The sequence below is a fragment of the Panthera uncia genome (genome assembly GCF_023721935.1).
Source record: "Panthera uncia isolate 11264 chromosome C1 unlocalized genomic scaffold, Puncia_PCG_1.0 HiC_scaffold_4, whole genome shotgun sequence".
Taxonomy (NCBI): Eukaryota; Metazoa; Chordata; class Mammalia; order Carnivora; family Felidae; genus Panthera; species Panthera uncia.
Genome location: NW_026057585.1, coordinates 8874525 through 8896754, shown reverse-complemented (window position 1 = coordinate 8896754; position 22230 = coordinate 8874525). Strand labels below are relative to the sequence as shown.

Here is a 22230-nt window from a genome sequence, read left to right as displayed (position 1 = left end):
GCCCATTCCAAAGTCTTTAGGACACAAGGACTGGTAGAGCCTGTGGGGCAACTGTCCTCTTCAACACTTCTTGAGAGTCATGCTTTTGGTTCCACACCCACTGAACCTTATTTGGACAACTTCCAAGTCTCCCCACATTTGAAATAACAATACAATAAACACCCCATCTACTTTTCACGAAGATTCATCAGTTGTTATTCTACCACATCAACACTATCTTCCATATATATTTTATACACACACATTTTGCCTAACCATTTGAAAGTAGTATAATGACACTTCCTTCCTCGATATTTCAGCATGCATTTTCTAAGAAAAAGGACTTTCTCCTGTATAAGCACAAAATCATTGTCACCTAAGAAAATTAAACATTCCATATCATTAAGAATTCATCTACAAATTTCCACAGATGTCTCTAAAATGGCTTTAATTTTATTTAATTTATTTAATTAAATAAGGTTTATTTAATTCAAGATCAAACCTAAGTTATTGTATTACACACTATTTTTTGATCTATTAACAGTCTCCCTGCCTGTTTTATACAACAGTTACTTTAAAAATTCACACCAGGCATCTTTGTAAATGTGCTACATTGCACTTTTATCTAATTATTTTACATGATTAGACTGTCAAATATTTTTGGTAAAAATGCTACAGATGATAAAATGAAGCTTTGTTTTGTACTGGTCTCAACCTACCAATAACTAATGTTGTGGCTGGACTGGCCCTTGTGGTTCTTATTACGGTTGCAAGACACTTCAGCAACAACCATCAGGACACTGAAGAAATAAATGTTTATTTACTTACAAGAGCTGGAAATTACACAGTATACCTTGGCCCACATATCAAGGTTGCAAAAAGCTAGGGACAGAGAGAGATGGGGGTACAAACAAGACCAGGGGTTCTGCATTTACTGGGGTTGGGGGTGGGGGGGGGTCTAGGGTTTTGTGGGGTTACTCTTTACGGGTGAATTTAAAACATGAGCGCAGGAACTTAGTGTGTGGAGAAAAGACAAATGGGTCAAATGGTCCCTTACAGAAATCAACCAAGATTTCTAAATCAAAGGAGCCGCAGTGGGGAAAGGTAGCCTGGCTCTTTATCTAGTTGTGTGGCTGGCAATGTGTTTAGTCAGAGTTGTCTTTGAAGTGGATGCCTTGGCAATCAAAGCTTAAGACTGGCACTTGCTTTTTGAAAGAAGGAAAGGAAAAGGAAAAGGAAAAGGAAAAGGAAAAGGAAAAGGAAAAGGGGGAAAGAAAGAAAGAAAGAAAGAAAGAAAGAAAGAAAGAAAGAAAGAAAGAAAGAAAGAAAAAGAAAAGAGAAAAATTGGGCTTAAGCTACAGCTTTGAGTATCTTCCTTCTTTGCTAGCTCAGCAATACATTTAAAGTTTTTGTTTTGTTTTGAATGAATCTTATCCAACATTTCAGATGTTTTATACCATTAGAAGGGTTCCTCAGGGGATGTAGTCTGCCATATTGTCAGAAACAGATGTCCCTATATACTGCCTTTATAGATCATCAACAGTAACAGTTTTATAAATGAAAGAATAGTGACATATTTACCACCACCTGAGGCCACAAAAGGGGGAAACCTGAGACAAAGCCTTGGATTAGATGTGTATCCTACCAATTCATTTTTGCATTTATTAGAAATCTAGAGCCCAACTTGAGTGTCTGTTGGAGTCTACAAGTCTAAGCCTCATTTAAATTAGTGACAACCTAAATATTTAAGAGTTGAGGACAGATCTAAAAATTTTGGGGTCCTGCATCTATATTTTTTTCTCATCCCATTAGTAAAAAAGGAGAAATATTTCTAACTTGCCCCTTTTCATGGCAAAAGCAGGAAGAAGAAATAGGAAAAAGGAACTAAGGGTTGATAACTTACCAGTGCCAACCTTGTGCTATAAATGACCTCTTGACTATATTAATTCCATGAGCTACATAAAACTATCCTCATTTCACAAATAAATAAAGTGAAACTCAGAGTTCATACAGGTAAACTTTAGTTTGCCAGTTCAAACCAAAGGGTTCAAGTGACCCAATGGCCAAAACTCATCATTTTTCCGGTACACAAATTGCATTCAGAAAGGTAACAATTTGGAAGTTCAACTCTGATATTCCACTTGGTTATTCATGGCCGTAGTTCTGCATAACCTAAAGAAAAGCCAAAGTCAAATTTCTTGAAAAACAATCTACACTCAATCATTCATCTAACCCACTATATTCTTACTGCTGCTCAAACTGGAATAGCTCAAGGTCATCAATGGCTTCTATATTGCTCAATTCAGTGGCCACCTTATCTTTACCTCATCTCTTGCTCTAAAACTTGGTATCAATGATACTCCTTTTGAAACCCCTTATGAAACCTCCCTCTCATTTTCCATCATGGTTCCTCTGCCTTTCTTCCATGACTATTCCAGTTTTCTTGTGAAATCTTTTTTTATATAGCTCCCCTTCAATGTTTCCTCTGCTATCATAAGTATTCTACTCTTTTCATTCTATAAATTTCCTAGGCAATATCATATTCTTACATTTATTTATTCTTACATATTTACATTTATTTATTCTTACATTTATATAACAATTATTATGCTAATGGCTCAACTTTTGACAGTTGTTTGCTGAATGCCTATCATGTGCTAGCCATACTCAGTGATAAATAAAACAGGATTCCTGATGGATGATCTTACAGGCTTGGTCTGCAGCCTAGTTATTTCTCATGAACACCAGAACGATGGACATCTGCACCTTAATGTTCCATAGGTACCTTAAACTCAACATATCCCCATATCCTTTCTTCCATTCCTTATTATTTTAATAGGTGTTATATAAAATATGCCTAAGGTAACCACCTGGCCTCCATTATTGGTCTGTTTTACTTTCTAAATCTAAAATTTGACGATTTTCCATCACCACTGCCAAACAGCTGGTTTAATAGCTGGTTTAGGGCTCACCTGGATTATTCACAGCCTACCACTCTCCACTTCCAACATTCTCCATAATCCATTCTTTATAGTTGAAAACAAACTTACTTTCAAGAAGGCAAGTCTGATTATATCAACTCCACAAGCCCTATCCTGCTTAAAATTCTTCAGGGGCTCCTAGTTGCCCTCAGTGAAAGCACTTAAACCCTTTAACAAGACTTCCCAGGCACTGCTTAAATAGGACCCTGGCTCAGGGCACCTGGGTGGCTCAGTCTGTTATGTGTCCGACTCTTGATCTCGGCTCAGGTCATGATCTCATGGTTCGTGAGTGTAAGCCCCATGTTGGGCTCTGTGCTGACAACGTGGAACCTGTTGGGATTCCCTCTCTCTCCCATTCTCTCTACCCCTCCCCTGCTTGCACATGCACACATGCCCTCTCTCAAAATAAATAAACAAATATCAAAAAAAGAAAAAGGACTCTGGCTCGTTTCTCCAGCTTAGTATTTTACTACTCCAACCTACGCTCTGCTCCAAATGAACTTCTATACATATTCCCTTTCATTTTCAGACTTCTCTATATTTTATTCTCTTTTCACTCTCTCTTTGCCTGGTCCACCGTCATCACATTTTTATGAGTGAAAGAGATCGCTTCACCAACCAATGAACTTAGGTGTTAGATCCTGTCCCATGTGTTCCTACTCTTTTCTGTGTTGATCCCGATCAGAGCACTCATCAGTCTCATATAGAGTCTAAGTGCTTGTGAAGGCAGGGACTGTGTTTGATTTTTTCATTTCTATAACTCCAGTGCCTGGCACACAGTACACATTTTTCAAATATATTTAAATGACTAAATCTCAACTCAAAAAGGAAGAAAAAAAGGAATTCATTTGCAAACTTTTTCAATTTTCTAATTTAATAGAAATAACCAAAACAATGTGGCTTTCAAACAAGGCTTTAAACTAATCTAATACAACTTCTACAACACATTCCAGAGCATTATAACAAGAAATATTTACAGGCAGCTAATGTATTAAATAACCATGAAAAAGAAAATCTTGCTTTTAATACACACCAGCAAAAAACACAGGAACGGAACAATTAGAAACTGCAACCTTGTTTTAAAAAATTAAATATGATTATTTAGAGAATACAATACCACAGAAACAGCACTTTTCTTTAAGAATCATTGAAGGGTAGTTAGTTATGTGCAAAAATAATAGTAGTTATAGTAGTAGTAATAATAATAATAATGAGGGGAGGAGACCAGTTGAAATACTGGAAGCAAGGAACTAGTAAGGCTGTGATTTTAACCCTTTCGTGTGTATGTCTACATAGAAAATTAACAGGCTTTCAGATTGCACATACCGTTTTTATAGGCTTATATACATGTTTCACTGTGATTTAAAACATAGTAAATGCCTACATTTTTCAGACCAGGAGCAGACAAGCACTTCCTTCTTAAGACTGGAAATTAGGCCACACCTGAAAGGGCATATTGCAGTGGCACTTACAAAATCATCTCAGTGCCTTCCCACATATGAATTTGGTGAACTTAAAAGAACAGCATTTTTAACTTTAAAGATTACTTGCTAGAAAAGGGCCAAACTTAATTTTGTACATTTTGTAGTATGATCATGACAAATATATCCAAATTGACTGTTTTTGAAGATAACTTTCTCAGCTACAATAAAAAATATATAAAAGACCACGGAGGCAAACACAAGGAACTAAGATGAAAGATATGCTTTACATGCATTTTGGCCCAAGTAAAAGAAACCATTATATCCAAGAGTACATGTTGAAATCTGAAATGTCTATGTAAACTGTGGCATATAAATTTTTTTTTCTTAAAAAAGTACCTTCAATTTTTTTTTTACTCAAATACCTACTTTTAAAAAAATATGCAACTTTCCCCAATTTTTAAAATAAAATGCCACAATATATTGTCGTAAGCTCCAGCATACATTTAAATTTCTTACTTTTTAAAAGATAGACTGGGTGATATGCATACAAACTTTCCTATAAAATCACCATCCGGGAGAGGACTATGACATGCCTATCAGGCAACAGACTTAAAGCAGTGTTATTGCTTTATCGAGGAGGAGAGAACTGAGAGAAAAAGAAAAAGAAAGCATCAAGGTTCAGTTCAAGATTAAACTGATACACTTTGAAAACCTTGGATCATCTTCAGCAGATTATTAATACAGACGGTATGAATTAAGAATTTGATTGTTTTGATTAGGAGAGTTGGGGTGGGTGGATTTTATAAAACTACTCACCGATCCAATGCGGAGTATGCAAATAAGCAGTGCTGACTTCAACAAGAAATGAGATTTTTATACTTCCTGTGTTTTATATGAGGGGGAATGGGTAAGGGACTTAAAAGGCCAAGGGAGAGAGGGCCACAGCATCTACTCCCATTGTGGATACTAAGAGATTATTGAATAAAGATAGTAGGCCAAAATCCAAGGGCACAGTCAGAAGACCTAAATCTACTGGCTTATTAACACTAATCACTAATAATTACATGGCAGGATACCTGCTGAGGTAATTGATAAATCTACAATTTGCACACTATAAACCTTTTGCTTCTATTTAAAAGCATTATTTCTTTGGATTAACTAAAAACCTCAAAAAGTGTTACAACAAAAAGAATTAACTGACTTTAATATTATTTAAAATTCTCTTATATAAGACATAGAAATCAGAAAGTACCTTGTTGATTCCAAAAAGAATAATTTCAACAGGGGATCCAATACCTTATCATCTCTGTGGTAATGATCTGTGGTAATATAGAGCATGACCTACAACTTAACCATACTTTGGAACACGTACATGTTTCACCTTGCAAAACAATTCCTTTACTCAGTGAATCAGCTGAGCCAAATGCTAAAAAAAAATAAAATAAATAAAAAATAATGCAAATTTAGGCCAGCAGAACAGACTGAGGAACACTTTATTCTTAGTGTTCTGATGGGAGACGGGAACTCAGGTATTGCAAAACTTTGCAATCTTTTTTAAGGAAACATTTAACATCTCCAAATCTAAAGTACTGTTTTTTAACAAAGGATAACAAATGCAAAGAGTATCAAAACAAACTGCCTTCAGGAACTGATATTCAATGTTTACTTTTTTGAGACATAAATTAATAGAAAAACATGTAAGATATCTGAATGTCAATGTAAGTTTTTATACTTTTTAACAGTTATATTAGTGGCTGAACAAATTAGGTAGGAACACAGAGATCAACGTACAAGAAAAAAATTTCAGTGAAATCTAAACTGAACACCTTCATTTAAACGGTGGTTTGCTGATAGTTATTTACTTCATAGTAAATCCTCAGTAGTATGAATTGCCTTCCATTAACAGAAATGGAGCCTATTAAATGCTGACAATAAAGTGGCTTTTTAAAAACCAATCTTAAAAAAAACAAAAAACAAAAATTCCACGTAACATGAAAAACTTCAAAGGGAACACGTTATCTTTTAAGGCCCCAAATATCAAGAAATAAATATTTAAACTTTAGTTTTTCCTCCATTGGTAGAACCTATATAAAAGACTTATCTAAGAATCATGAAAAAGATTCATCTGAAGAGCAAGTATAAAATACTAGAAATCAATGGATGGACCAAAGGAAGTTATACTGCTACTCATCACTTTCCAAAACTGTGCCCTTAGATACGTCTCCTGATAAACTGAAATCATAAATGCTGTGGGAAAGAGGGAAATGCACATAAATAAAGCATTTTTAAACAATTCTCCCTTATAAGACAATTCTTCTTAAGAACCTGAAATTTGAGTAAAATGATAAAACAGTTCGGTGTAGGTTCTAAAGCCTAACTTCTAACAAAACTGAAAGAGAAGCTAAAAGGAAGCCACAGAATGAAGTAAATCAACAGCAGTATTATTAAATCAATACTGCTTAAATACACCATCAGAAGGCCTGAATAATATCCATGTTTACCCCCAACATTTGTTAAGAAAAGAAAAACAACCCAAAGGAATTTGTATAATAATTTCTTTAGAGCACTTTATTTGATTCAATATGCACTAAAAAATATTTACCTCTTAGACAGTTATGTCAAATAATTTTTACTGAGTAGTCTACTGTCTGAACTGCATAAGCTGAATTTTTAAAAAGGCAAATGATTTGCCACAAATCTGCTGACGTCTGAAAAATATCTAATGGCAAGTCTTCTATTTTGGTCACTTTATATTCTAAGGTGTCCATACAAAAGTAGGACTAACTTTTTTAATCCAACAAAAGAGAAGCCCATACACAGTCTAGAACACACATCTTGGATCTGAGCATCACAAATGAAGAGAAGAAAAACAAAACCGAGCCAAGGTGGTATATCTGCCTTGGGTGCTGAACGCAGGGTAGTAAAGGTGGGTTTACTCCAGTAACCATTCAAGTGGGGATTGGCTCATTTTCAGGATTTACTTACAGGCCTCTTCTAAGTCCGTTAAGCCCCCAGTCCATGCAAATGTCCCACTTGGTGGACAGATGAGTAATCTAACCCCACCGGGTTTATTTCAATAGTTTGATATTTAATAATAAGCTGCTTCTGAAGATTTTCTGAGAAGTCTGTTCTCTATTAAAATAAGATAGAACCTCAAAATATGAATGTGAACATTAGAAATAGACAGCATATATTACAAATCCATTCTTGATAGGAACATTAGTAAGAATACACATTAGCTTAAAAAACAGGCTCAGCAAATGTTGCTGATCTGCCAGAAGTTTTAGTTCACTATTTACAAATAAGACAAAGTGAAATACAGAAAATTTTACACATTTGGTAGTTGACAGATTACTGTTTGCCAATAGTGGTCTATCAGAAAACTGATACGAAGGAAGACTGGGTAAGAGCCAGTTGTCACCTTCTCAAGCAAATTTAAATGAAAACTACATTAATTTTGAAACAAACATTCCACCTTTGATGGGAGTAACTGTACGATCGGATGATCCGACTGGGAAGTGCAATTCTGTGGAAGGGTTTTTCTGGAAATGACTACCACGTGATCAGCCACTGAAAAGTTACCATATTTATTTCAGCAGACCATTAAAACTGATTAAATGATGATCGATGATGTTTCCTAGACTCTAAGTATAAATAGAAAATAAAACTGCCGTTGAGTTCTTTAAACCAATATAAAAACTAAGGCCCAACAGCATCAAAGTGAGAACAAATATAATGGCATGATTCAATGCACATCTGCACTGACATCAAAGTGGAATCTGAGTAACTTTGATTTTAATTAGAAAACAAACCAGTATGTACGTGTGTGGAAGGGGAGCATGAAAGCTGTTTTTAATAACTGTATGCTCCTGTCCAAACAGACACGAGCAACAGGACCATCAAGTATTTACTTGTACACCCAGTATCCTGCACCAATCAATAGCACATGATGACCAGTATCTACCATTCTAAAGAACCACCCTCTTTCGTAACAGAAATCTTCAAATCACTTTGCTTTTCCTTTTTGTTTTTCTTTTGAAATTGCAAATAGAGTTGTCTCCCCCCTTGCTTGACAAGAAGTGATTTCTGTCCATTACTTCAATCTAATACTGTGTAAGAGCTATCAGCTTCTTCAAGGAGGTGCCCACTGTAGGCAGGATATTCCAGCAACACTTAAATAAAAGGGTTTTTTCTTTTTCTTTTTTTTCCTTAAAACAATTAGTTAAGTTCATGTCATTTTACTTTATATGTACTGGTCTCTCATCTGACTTTAGGCGTTTTCTGCGGGGCTGTATAAAGTCTTCATCAGAGTCCTCAGTTACCTCACCATCATCCTCTTCCTGCTCAAACTCTGGCAAAGGTGCGAAGGTCCTGTCTGAGTAGATCTCTGTGAGTTTATCTTCAAAGTACAATGCAACTGCTTTCCCTGCCTGAGCTACTTCTGAATCAGCCTGCAAGCAAAAGATAGGAATATTCACCTATTGGTAATGCATATTCCTTCACCAAGTTTGCATGGTCTGAAAAGCTTACCTTCAAATTAATCTCTTGTGTTTCTGCATAAACTTGAACAACTTTCATCATCTAAAAAGGATACCAGAGTCAAAAAAAAAAAAGGGAAATTATAATCCTTTCTAAAGTTATAAAACTGCATAGGATTGGCGACGAAAGTCAGCCATACTAGGGGGAACAAATTGCTATAACCAGATTAAGTGCTTTCTAAAATACTACAGAACATGGAACCGCTTTCTTTACAAAGTTCTGGTGCTAAAGCTACTGTGAAACCGTAAAAACTGTCTCAAATTCAGAATTAATAAAGTCAATCTGAAATGGACCTGGACCAAATACATCAATGTAATTAAAACCAAAAAACAAGTAACATAAGAAATGTTGCTTTTTAAAAACTGTCAAACCATCAACAAACCACCTATCAGAATTCTATCTGTATGGCAATTTGTTAATCATAAATTATTTAACTATTACTAAAGCAGATAAAATGTATCTTCTTCCTCGAAAGGGTTGCCTATAATTCCCGAAAGCAATTTACTGGAAAATAATCTACCTGATTAGAAAGTAAGACACAAAACTTAGGACTGTATTAAACTTCAAGTAAGGTGTTACTATACTCTCTGTGGTATATTGCTATACTATACTTTTGACCTATAGGGATTTTTTTTTTTTTTAACAAGTTTTAAAAAGGTCACCTAGATATTTCCAGAAGCAGCTATGAGTATACTTTAACTGATTCAAGTACTTTTAGTAATAGTCATATGGCACCCAAATTTCATCAGCAATAAAGAAGATACTCTATAATCTTTTGAAAGATTTTGTAGATTCTTATCCAATTCCATTTTTTTCTCCTAGAATTATGAAAATCTTCCTTAACAATAAGAGACCTGATTTTTCCCAAAGAAAACAAAACAGTTTCTTTGAAAGAGTCACATATCACAGTTTTTCTCAAGGACAGTTCATCTGTTTCTTCAAAAAAATGTATGACCAAAGTTAATGAAAGTCATGTTGCTGAGATCAGAAAACTCAACATCATATACTCTGGGCTACTATTCAAGATGAGCCACCAGAGATGAGTTTATGATTTTAGGGTTCTACATCTAATAGATTAACATTATTAACCTACATTAATAATAAAATCAGAGGAACCAGTACAAATGCCCATCCTAAATGTACCCCAAATATAGGCTGTTTATAATCATTTCCCATAAAATACACTTAACTATAAGTATATATTCCTTTCTATACTTGTATATCTCAATTCTCAACTTGTTCAAAAAGGAATATCCACTAATATTCTTAACTTATCTAATTATACACAGTAAACTTTCTTCTTTGGAGGTGTGGATGCAACCAAATTTTACTTCTGATTGCAGCAGAAAAAAATTTTTTGAATCAAATTAGAAAAATCTCTTCCCAAGAAAAATAAAATAAAACAACCCCCCACCCTCCACCCCCCAAAAAAACCTAATAATCCAAGACTTTATAGTTTGGAAGCTAACATACTTCATTAAACCTTTCACAGTTCTTGAAGATCAAACGGACATCAGCCACAAAGTCATCTGGGTTTTGGTAGTGTTGGGAATGTTTTTTCTGAAGCTTCTTTTTCACGGTGGATAAATCCATTGGTTTCTTTATAATTTTATAGTAGTTTGGTATCTAAACAAACAAATAAATAAGGATAGATGAGGATTCTCCAAAAATGCCAAACAGTTTTATTTAAAAATGCATAGCCTATTGATTTTAGGGGAAAAATATGTTAATTATTGAGCCAGCTGCTTGCAAATTTTGGGTACAGTGAATGTACTTTTACATCTTTTGCCCCAATCATGTATCATAAAAATCAAATCATATTCAGAATATGTGGCAGTCTTAATGGTTAGTGAAGGCCCCAAAGCTCTATCTTTAGTAAGGAGATTTGGAAAGAAAGCAATCAGTAAGGGTAGCCAACAAGTCCTATTAAGGACACATCTGGCTCATCAGAATTTTAGGACACCTGAAGAGGTTTTTTTTGTTTGTTGTTTTTTTTTAAATAGGAAAGAAAATTAAAAAGATTACAAAATATATTATTATTATTAAACATCTTTGAGAGGCTATAACTTTATCACAAAGAACTCTGAACATAAAACAAGAGAAGGAGAAAAACTGTAAATAACACAATAAAAATTTTATTAACCCTTTAGTGATCATGCCAGGGAGAGTTCTGGCCCCAACTTTTTGCCAAAACTTTGTATCCTTGGGAAACAAGTGAATTTGGAGAAGCTGTTTAAACAGTTCATGAAAAGAAGTGTTTGAAAGTTATTTTCTACAGTAACGTTCCTGAACTTGAAGACAAACGTCCTAGTATCAGATGAATACAATTTGCACAAAATATCTTCCTTGTGTCTAGGTCTTTGGTGCCTTAAAATTCATTTCTGAGGGGCACCTGACTGGCTCAGTTGGTTACGTGTCCCACTTTGGCTCAGGTCATGATCTCACAGTTCCTGAACTGGAGCCCCGTGTGTGGCTCTGTGCTGACAGCTCAGAGCCTAGAGTCTGGAGCCTGCTTTGGATTCTGTGTCTCCCTCTGCCCCTCCCTGTCTCTCCCTCTCTCAAAAATAAATTTAAAAACCCTAAAAAAATTTTTTTTAAATAATAAATTCATTTCTGAGCCTACCCAGTTAACAAGTCTAGTATTTAATATTCTATAACAGACCTGGTATTCAATAATATCTTAATTCAACTGATGGTAAGCAAATAAAATGTGTGTAGCATATTCTCATTCCATTTGTGAAGCACTGACCACCCCAGATATTCCTTTAGAGCTTTTATTCCTTACAGTCTCCTTTAAGATAAAGAGCACTGACTTGCAAAATTTCCAGTCTTCCTAATCTTGACTGTTCATAAAAGAGGGCTTATCTTCAAAAGATAAGAGCCACTGTGAAAGATTCAATTTTATAGTTTTATTCAAACTAATATACAGAGGCTATTTTCTCCCCAAGGTACAGAGCCTAGAATCACAGAACTGGAGTTTTAGAAATTTAGTCCAATATTCCCACTGTATGTTTAAAAAAGTAGAGGCAAGGGCGGTTCAGTCAGTTAAGCATCTGACTCTGGCTCAGGTCATGATCTCACGGTTCTTGGGTTCAAGTCCCACATCAGGCTCTGCACTGACCGCTCAGAGCGTGGAGCCTGTTTCAGATTCTGTGTCTCCCTCTCCTTCTCTCTCTCTCTGTCCTTCCCCCTGCTTGTGCTCGCTAAAAAAATAAAAAAAAAAAAAAAAAAAAAAAAGGTTGAGGCAGAAAATTATGTAATTTCCCCCTAAGTTTGATGACAGAACTGGGAGAAGTCTTCTGACGCTTGATCTAAGATTCTTTCCATCATACCTATATCCCTTTACGTCCATCTTAAAAGTAAAAGAGGACACGGAAATTAAATTCATTAAGTTTTCACGACAGCACACAGAAATTTTAATAAATAAAGTGCAATTTTAACAAGTCTCATATCCATTTAGTGCTAATAAATTTTCATACTGGGGTGCCTGGGTGGCTCGGTCAGTTGAGCGAACGACTAGATTTTAGCTCGGTCTGTGATTGCAGGGTCGTGGGATTGAACTCCATGTCAGGCTCTGCACTGAGCATGGAGCCTGCTTAAGATTCACTCTCTCTCCCTCTGCCCCTCTCTCCCACTTGTGCTCTCTCGCTCTCTCAAAATTTCAGGTTAGTACTTACAACATTATCAGGTACTTGCTAAAATCATTCTATAAAGGTATCATATATGTCCTTGGAACATCCAAATGGGGTAAGAAATAATATTAGAAAACTTGAACCTTGGAAGTGTTGAGGAAATTATTCAAGAAGCCTGAGACAAGAAGTTTTAGGGCCAGAGCCCTCATTCTTAAGTCTTACACTGGGCTTCTTCACCAAGGATTTCCTAAAGTAAACAACTCACCGAAGCAGGAACTGGCTCCTGGAATTCAATACTTAATTCATGGCAATAGAGGTAAAGCAGAAGACGTTCACATTTCTGGCCCCAAAAAAGAAAGGAAAACTCATGAAATAGTTTTTCCCCTAATAAGATAGATATTCTTGAGTAAAAGAACTTTATCACTACAAAGTATTATTACAATAAGCTGAACACATATGCCTCCTACCTATTGACTTATCTAACTAAATACACATAACTGAAGCAAACTGTCTTGTTTCCAATTTAGTTTTGAAACTGTCTTTATCTGTTCTACTTTAAATGAATTTATCGAAGATACAGTGGTTTTGCTCTTAGATGAAGACTAAGGTAATTTATTTACTACTGATTATACAAATGCAAAGGAGTCATAAAAGCAACATACAATATTTTGTACAAAATTTTATAGATTACCTAGGTAATCTGGAGGTGCACAGCCACATTAACTACAGAATCCCTAATAATATAGCCAACTTATTTGACACTTACCCTTTGGTCCACGGGACTTAACCCTTGTGCAGTTTTCCCCTTCTTACTATGTTGCAAATTATCACAATCATATTCAACTTCTGGTTTCCCAATATCTCTGCAAAATGTGCATATCCAGTCCCCACTAAAGAGGGAAACAGGCAATTAGTTCATGTAATTTTAACAAAACCCACTCTAGAGAGAAACCAGTTCTCCAGAGTTAAGTCTCCAGCTTGTTTTCTTTCCTTTCTGGTTTTTGAGGGGAAGAGAGAATCTCTATTCTTATCAGACCTCATAAAGGGAAGTTGTATGATAAAAGCTTCCCAAAACGTTCCCCAGTCTTTCTTTAACTAATTACTTTCTAGAAAGCTTTATAAAACTGGTATCCCTGCATTTCAAACGGGACCTCTTCCTAGCACAAAGCTGATGATCAGTACCTGTAGCATAAGACTGTCAACCCCAGTATTACCTCACAATGACCCCAACTCATGAATAAGGAAAGAATACAGTTTACGGAATTCCTGGGGTATCCAATACTGTTTTGGCATGTAATAAATATGCCAAAAATAAAATTCTTCTTCTTCATGGCCAGTCAAAAGCCATGAATACACATACAACTCTCTAAGTGCAAGCACACATAGGTATATGTACCCCTTACCTTTTAAAACCTGCTCAGTCTATAGTTTGTTTACATCAGGATTTCCATCAAACCATAAATTCCAAAAGGATTCACTCCCAATAATTCTCCCCTTCTCTCCCCCACCATAAATAAATTTTAAGTCTAGAGATTGTACTGGTCTGTGCCAACAGTTCCAAATCTTTCCAAAGCATCAGCCTTTGAGAGAAAGCATCCAGTGGCAAAATTCTAACATTCCGGTAGATGTTACGACTCAAAGGGAAGAAAAATATAAAATGACTTAATTATAACACCAAAATGCCAATGCTTTCCTTTTATAAAAGAGCAAAGTAAAAGAAGGCCCTTATTACATCTCTGGCAAATGACTATACCTCCTAAGACTTAGGTAAGAATTAAGATTCTTTAGAAAAATATTCTGGCACTGTTTATACATATCCACCACTTTTCTAATCCAAAGGTTGAAATTTTCAAAATAGGTAGTATTTATTCAACTAAAATCATTGCTTCTAAGGAATCTGAGAGGAAATGTGAATGTTGTATCTACAGGCAGAAAAAAAGCTGAGCTTTCTCAAGAACATTATTGTCACTTAAAAGGAAATCTGGGGGTAAAGGTTTGGGAAGGGAGAAAGCGGTCTCAAATCAGCTGGAGACAAAAATGGCTTGAGCACAACTTGTTAAATGGAAGGGATGAAAAAGAGCTCTTCGAATCCCCACTCTACCACTTAAGAAATGAAACTAATCCATGAAAATCTGTGAACCTTGCAAGCTAAATTAGTTCACTACAGAATTAAGACCAGTCCACAAATTTTGTAACCCAACCCAGCACGTTTGTCCCACTGTGTTAGCTAGTAACACCAGCCTGCCTTGAATGCTCACCAATGAATGTTTTAATGCTTGAAACCAGATATAGAGCTGCCAGGGGGTCAAAGAGTATGAGGACAATGCTCATATTTCCCCCAATCTTTATTTATCTTCATCCCAAGTTCTTCTCTTCTAAATAAGGAATTCAGTAACTCTCCATTCCAAAGTTCATGACTGGAAGACATTCCAGCTAAATGACAGAAGGAAAAGTCTGAGAAATTTGCACATAATGCTTTGGGCTGGCACTACCAACTACCTGCTTCTGTGGTCAAGAGGAAGATAGAACTAAAAAACTCAAGGTGTTGAAGGTGTTTTTACAAAGTACTTGTTTTTTCTTTCAAATGCTTTTTGAGAGCTTTCAAACATTAGAAAAGGAAGTTCTGGGTAAAGATCCAATAGAGCTGCCTCTAACTAAATAGTATTCTTAAATGAAATTATTGTAGACCCTGTTAAGACTGATTCCAATAGATAAAAAAATTCAGCTTCAACAGGAAATCAACTAACTTCTCCTACATCCCAGACCCCTACCTCTCATAATTTAGAGTTTTATCTACTTCGCTTATGCCAAGTACAAACTGAAGGCCAGGAAACAGTCTATTTTTTATCACACTATTTACATCTTGGACATTTTACCATTCAGCTGTTAGTTTCTCTAGAAGGTAATACCAAAGGAGTAACAGGCCCCCTGTTTTACAGAAATACTGTGCATTGCTTAGGAAGCCCATCTGCATGAAGAACTTTCTGGTTTTTAGCTTTCAGCTTATATAAACAAGAACAAAAAAAAGTCAAGTATTTCACTGGTACCTTGGAAAGCTAAGAAGTGTTGGAACATGACAAGTTAGATGAAAGACCTTTGGACATTTTTCACAGCACAAGAGATCCCCTCCATTTTGGCAGACAGCACACCAGTCTTCATTTGGGTCATCGTCTTTGCTGTTGCCATCTCCTCCAATCCTTGCCGACCTGTGTACGAGGCTTCGAATCGGGGACTTTCCATTAACAAGGCTGCTGAGCCCTGACTGTTTGCAGCTTTCATTTGTATCTGCAGGTTCAGTTTTCACATGGTTTTCCAGGCTTGCTAATGCATCCAACTCACTCTCTAGATGCAGGTTGGTTGAGAGAGGTGGTGTCAAGCTACTCTCGGGACTGCTCAACTAAAACAAAACAAGGACAAATTCTTGAAGAATCTTTTTTTTTTTCTTTTTTTGTAAGTTGGCTTCATGTCCAGCGTGGAGTCCAACATGGGGCTTGAACTCATGACCGTGAGATCAAGACTGGAGGCTCAACTGAATAAGCCACCCAGGCGCCCCTCTTGAAGAATCATTTAATCCTTATTGTATGCAGTATGTGCATGTAACTTAAAAGTCATGGCAATACACATACATATACACTGACATAATTTAAAATGAATTTGGAAATGGCATTATGACATAAAAGAATGAAAATAACCCCAAATTATTTAGGCATGTTAATTTATGATTTTATAGAATACTCTCTAATATTGGTTCACGTGGATAATAAGAAAATTAATTAAGCTGCTAAGCACATTGACTGGAAAGAGAGCACAGGATTATACTTTTCCTACAAAGAGCTGACTTTGATACCCTATTTTCACATAAGACTCTGTTGCATATCTTCCAAGAAATGTTACTCTGCCTACTTATCATTTTACTAAAGTTGGAAGATTCTGATAATTGTAAAAGAAATCTTTCACCACCCTTTTGCACCCGGTTTTCTGGGGGAATTTTCCAAGCCAGGTATTGGATGAAGGCCAACTTTAAATCCCTTTGCTCTCTAAATATACAAATACTGTGTTAAATAAATATGCTAATCCTCCTACTTGAAATTTCTATATGCCAACTGTGTAGAAAATGACACTTAAGCCTGGGCAGGAAGAAAAGGCCAAGACCAATATTTGGGCGCGTGTATGTTTGCGAGGTGGCCTTCCTTCATTCTATATTATAAATTTAATAAAATTTTCTATCTGAAAAACTCTACACTAGCTAATAAATTCATAAACGAAAAGCAATCTTCCCATCACAAAACTCTTTGATCATTAAACTTCTTTCACGTCAGCAGTCTTAATCCTGAGCTGACAGATCCAGGAAAACAGTCAAGGATCTTTTGTGGTCTGAGACTCAGTGTGACTACTGAGATGATTATTAATAAAGTCAGAACAATACAGAACCCGATTTAGAATCATGGCAAAAATACTAACCAATTACATACTAAAAGATCATTTCAAATGAGTCCTTAATATAATTAAATCTTTTGTGACACATCTTAGCAGACACTGCGATTAAAAACTTGGGTTACAAGCATAAATATTCAAAACTAAACAACATGCAGAGTCTAAAATGCAAAGATGGAAGAACCCGTGCAGCGGCCTCCTTAGATCCCTGACAGACCCCAATGGGAGCTTACCATGCATGCACTCCTCCTGCCATCCTCTGTCTTTTCCTGTTTCACAGCTCCTGAAAAGCTACATATTTCATCTTCAGTCCCAGGTTCCTGCTTGACCTTTACTTGATCAGACTTGAAGCTAAGACTTGTCTTCTCTGCAGTTCTTCCTGATGACCCACAGCTAATAAAAAACAAAAAATGTCACCTATGTTTGATTGTATAATGTATATAAAACCAATTCTATGAAAAGTAATGCTCATTAAGGTGAAAATGATAGACAATGTATTTCTAGAAGATAAGGATACTCATAATGCAAGTAAGAGAAGTATGATATAAGCTTAGCCTCAAATTCTTTAAAAACATAGATCAAACTACGAAAAGACCCTAAAAATGTATTTTATGGTGTGAGACACTTATGCTAAATCATTTAAGAAGTCTAGTAAATAACAATTTTCCCAGGCTAGTTAATATGGAATATCAGTGATTGCTTTTCTTTATAAAAGCAGTTTTGGGGCACCTGGTTGGCTGAGTCGGTTGAGCATCTGACTTCAGCTCAGGTCACAGTTTGTAAGTTCAAGCCCTACATCAGGCTGTCAGTGCAGAGCCCACTTCGGATCCTCCGTCCTCCTCTCTCTCTGCCCCTCCCCTGCTCACGCTCTCTCTCTCAAAAATAAATAAAACATTAAAAAATAATAATAAAAGCATTTTCAATTCTTCTCTGCCCCCAAACATCTGTAGAAAACAGCATTAATAACAGTGGTTCATAAAGCCTCCTCAAAGGAAACTCTATTTTAGCTTTTGAGGGCAGGAAATTGGGAGAAGGGTTTAACAAGTAGTCAATAACCCAGAATACCCTTTTTTGAATCACCAAAATGATAGGCTAAGAGGACAGGTATACAACTAATCGGTTCTATCTAAACCACAAAGTAAAACCACTGGCAAGAGAAGTGAGAAGAAACTGGTAAGACCGTACTGCTACTGAGAATGAACACCTTTTTCAATCTGTACTTTCCTCTAAAAGTACTGATTATTTAAAGTGTAATTAAAAAGTCAAGCAAGTATTTTAATAGCACCCGTCTTCAGAATGCGCGTGCACACACACACACACACCCAAATAAGATAAACCTTCAGGGGTACCTGGGTGGCTCTGTTGGTTAAGCGGCCAACTCTTGGTTTAGGCTCAGGTCATGATCTCACAGATTCCTGAGTTAGAGCCCCATGGAGGCCCTCCCTCCCTGTCTGCCCCTCCCCCACTTGTGCTCTCTCTCTCAAAATAAAAAAATGTTTTAAAAAGTTTATTTAAAAAGTAATTCATGTATCTTAAGTCTTTCTTACATTGCACTAAATTATTCAAACTAAAAATCAGTCAACATTTATTCTATTTTATGTTAACACACTCCACACACCAGCCCCATTTCTTAAACCTGTCCACCAAAAAGGCATAAGAAACAATTTAAGTAGCAATGAGTGCCCCTAATGCCCAGAAGACTGTCTCCAAACACTATTTCCTTATTAACACAACCAAGATTTCTTAAAGATATGGTGATCAGTAGGCCTGAGGCAGGAAATCTATAAGACGAACCTGGAACATCATTTTGTAACAGGAGTAAGGAAGTTTTCAAAGACTACTGGGGTTATACCAAAGGACTAAGGAGCCAAACAGCCAAACAGGGAATAATTTAACCCAATAAAAATAACATCTATAATAGTTTAGAACATATAAAATGTTTAAATTTATGAGTTCATAAAGGCAATGATAAAAAAATCTCATTGGTCACTGTTGGCAGGTGCTGGGAACCAAGTCATTACTAGGACAGAAAAATTTCCTTTACAGAAATATATTACACCAGTAAACAAAAAGAAAGAACACATTAATTAAAATATTATTTTCAACCAGTAAAAAAAAAAAAAAAAAAAAAAGCTAGGCAATGATCATTAATGGGTTGCTGTCACAGAATCAACGAAACATTACGTGCCCTGACGGAAGTACTTGACACCACCAATGAAGTATTCTTCCTACCCAACCTTCCCCCAAATCAAACCTAAATCTGATCAAATCTCATCAAAATTATTAAAACAGAGGGGAAAAAACAGCAAGTAGCGTATTTAAATGACAAGGTGGGGAAAACTGTTTTGAGAAACAATATGTTTCTTCAACATACAATCTGATTTTGACCTCAACGTATCTGCGGATGGCAATGTACATACGGCTTATTTTAATGCAATTTAAAGAAACCATTTATTAAAAAGGGATGAGAAAAATTGGGAAATCTGTAACTCGATCTCTACTGATGTTAAAGAATTAGCTAATAAATTTTTCTTAGGTGCAACAATTGTTCTGTGGCTATAAATTTTTTAAATTCTTCAAATGATATACATTGAAACAGTCCAAGTAAAATGATAAGATGTCTGAGGTTTGTTTCAAAATAATTCAGAGTAGGGGGAAATGTATGGGAGTACAGAAGAAATAAAAATGATCATAACTTGGTAACTGGTGAAGCTGAGTGATAAGCATAGGATTTCGACGTAATATTCTTCTTATTAAAATACATGTTTAAAATTTTTCTTAATAAAAAAGGGGAAAAAAAACCCACTAACAATGTTAAAACTCACCTGCCTCGACTGCCAGTACTAGAGGTACTAGGGGGTCTCACAGGTGTGTGAGAATTGGATAAACCTGGAAAATAATACATAAAATGATTATCAATGCAGGGAAGAATATTCAGAATTCTACCTACTAGTTACAGAATTAAAGATTACTATGATGCAATTTAGCAATTCTTAGAAATCAGGCCTAGCCTTAACCTCAAAATCAGGGATGGCATGTGTAACCCTTGGCATGTTTCAACCAATTTCTGTCAGCTGAGCCCAGACAGGATTCTCAGAATTCCCCTCAGAGCAAGCCTATCCAATCAATGAAAACTACCACATCAAGAGAAAGCTATTTACCATCCAACTCCAAGTCATCTGGTAAATATCTTTCTTAGATTCCTGATAGTTACTCCTTCTTTATAAGTCCTGGAATAATTATATTACACCTTAAAAATTCTATCACTCAGAAATTGTATTAATGATGCATCTTATGAAAAACTCACATTTAAACTTGAACTATCTTTACTCCAGAAATAATGAGGTGGTCTGTTTCTATTTCAGTAAGAAATAAGTAATGTTTAATTTAAACCAAGAAAATATACTCTGTAACCACTTCTGCACTGTCAATCCATTTAGATTTGCTTTAATTATTCATTCCTTCATGACAAACAGGGTTAATAAAACAACTGGGATTTTGGAAGAGATCTGTAGCCTCATAGACTTGATTAGTCACAACGTGAACAGTTTCCAATAAATTTAAGTTTTTATTTTAAAATTGCAATTTGAAAATTCATTTGCCTTTCCTCAATCCTTGTTTTGTTTTTTAATTTCCATTTTTCATTATCTTACAAGTTTTAAATTGAGGATGAAACCAAAGAACTCTCCAACTGACCATCTGTATCATAAAATATAAGACATGGCAAGTAACTGCATCTACAAATCCAGCAGAGGACGTGAATACAGTTCTGAACAGTGTATGTTACAGGTATACACTACTTTAGTTGAAAACTACCAACAGAATTTGAAGAAAAATAAGTACAGCAATCAGGGAAAAAAAAACGATATGATACTATGATGGTTAGTTTTATGTCAACTTGGCTAGAATATAACTACCCAGTTGTTTGACCAAACACCAGTCTAGATGTTGCTGTAAAGGTGTTTTTAGATGTGATTAACATTTTAATCAGTAGATTCTGTCTCGGCAAATCAACCTCCACAATTTGGATGGGTCTCATCCTATCACTGGAAGAACTAAGAGAAAAGACTAGGGTACCCAGAGGAAGAAGGAATTTTGCCTCCAAACCCTAGACTGTAACATCAACTCTCCCTTGGGTCTCCAGCCTGCCAACCTGCCCAATGGCTTGCCAGTCCTTACAGTCATGTGAGCCAATTCCTTAAAATCTCCCTCTACATACACACACACATATACACACACACACACACACACACACACACACACACCTCTTATTGGTTCTGTTTTCCTGGAAAATCCTAATACATACACAGCTGACCCTTAAAACAATGTGAGAGTTATAGGCATTGACACCGCCCCCCCACCCAGTGCAGTTGAAAATTGCATATTAACTTTTGACTCCCTAAAAACTTAACTACTAACAGCCTACTGTTGACCAGAAGCCTTACCAATAACATAAACAGTCAACACGTATTTTGCATGTTACATATATTACATTCTGTTTTCTTACAATAAAGTAAGCTAGGGAAAAGATGTTATCAAGAAAATCATAAGGGGGGGCGCCTGGGTGGCTCAGTCGGTTAAGTGTCTGACTCAGGTCATGATCTCATGGTTCATGGGTTCGAGCCCCATGTTGGGCTCTGTGCTGACAGCTCAGAGCCTGGAGCCTGCTTCGGATTCTGTGTTCCCTCTCTCTCTGTTCCTCCCCTTCTCTCTCTCTCTCTCTCTCTCTCTCAAAAATAAATAAAGATTAAAAAAAAAATCATAAGGAAGAGAAAATACATTTATAGTACTGCATTCACTGAAAAAACTCTGCATATTAAGTGGACCCGTGCAGTTCAAACCTGTTTTCAAAGGTCAACTATAATGACAGATAGCTTTTTACAGTGTTAAAGAAATGAGGCAGGGCCTCTGATGGCTTACCTGATGATCCTGGAGACAGGGCAGAAGGTCCTGGGGAGGGATTCATGGTGCTTGTAGGCTGCGGGGGTAGGTGACTGCCTGAGATGTATCTACTTAGTAGATTATCTAAACTACTTGAACCAGCATCTTCCAACTAAAGAAAAAGAATGAAATGAGAAATTTGCTTTGATTAAAGCAGAGGAGAAACTATTTATTTCATTAGTATAATCCTTTATGTTCACAATTTACTAACAGATTATTGTATCAAATTTGGCGTAATTGTTGTTTCCTTGTTGCTTCTCCTGAGGACCCACAATGGTTTAAAGTTTGTGTGAACAAAGC

At 36.0% G+C, this 22230-nt stretch overlaps 1 protein-coding gene across 3 annotated transcripts in view; it reads right to left on the bottom strand.

The window, feature by feature from the left end:
* Positions 1-3807: 3807 nt before the first annotated feature.
* TRIM33 (tripartite motif containing 33) overlaps positions 3808-22230 on the bottom strand; it is a 131249-nt gene continuing 112826 nt past the window's right edge. The window contains exons 12-20 of one of the 3 annotated variants that reach the window (XM_049616515.1): positions 21910-22042; positions 19815-19878; positions 17223-17382; positions 15603-15952; positions 13322-13445; positions 12821-12895; positions 10397-10549; positions 8915-8965; positions 3808-8835 (exon numbers count right to left, since the gene is read on the bottom strand). In XM_049616515.1, the coding sequence (XP_049472472.1) occupies positions 8623-8835; positions 8915-8965; positions 10397-10549; positions 12821-12895; positions 13322-13445; positions 15603-15952; positions 17223-17382; positions 19815-19878; positions 21910-22042 (1323 nt within the window). In that variant the 3' untranslated portion in view covers positions 3808-8622. Of the gene's footprint in view, positions 8836-8914; positions 8966-10396; positions 10550-12820; positions 12896-13321; positions 13446-14813; positions 14989-15602; positions 15953-17222; positions 17383-19814; positions 19879-21909; positions 22043-22230 lie in introns of those variants that run through there. The other 2 variants (XM_049616516.1, XR_007454638.1) reach the window with 2 other exon arrangements.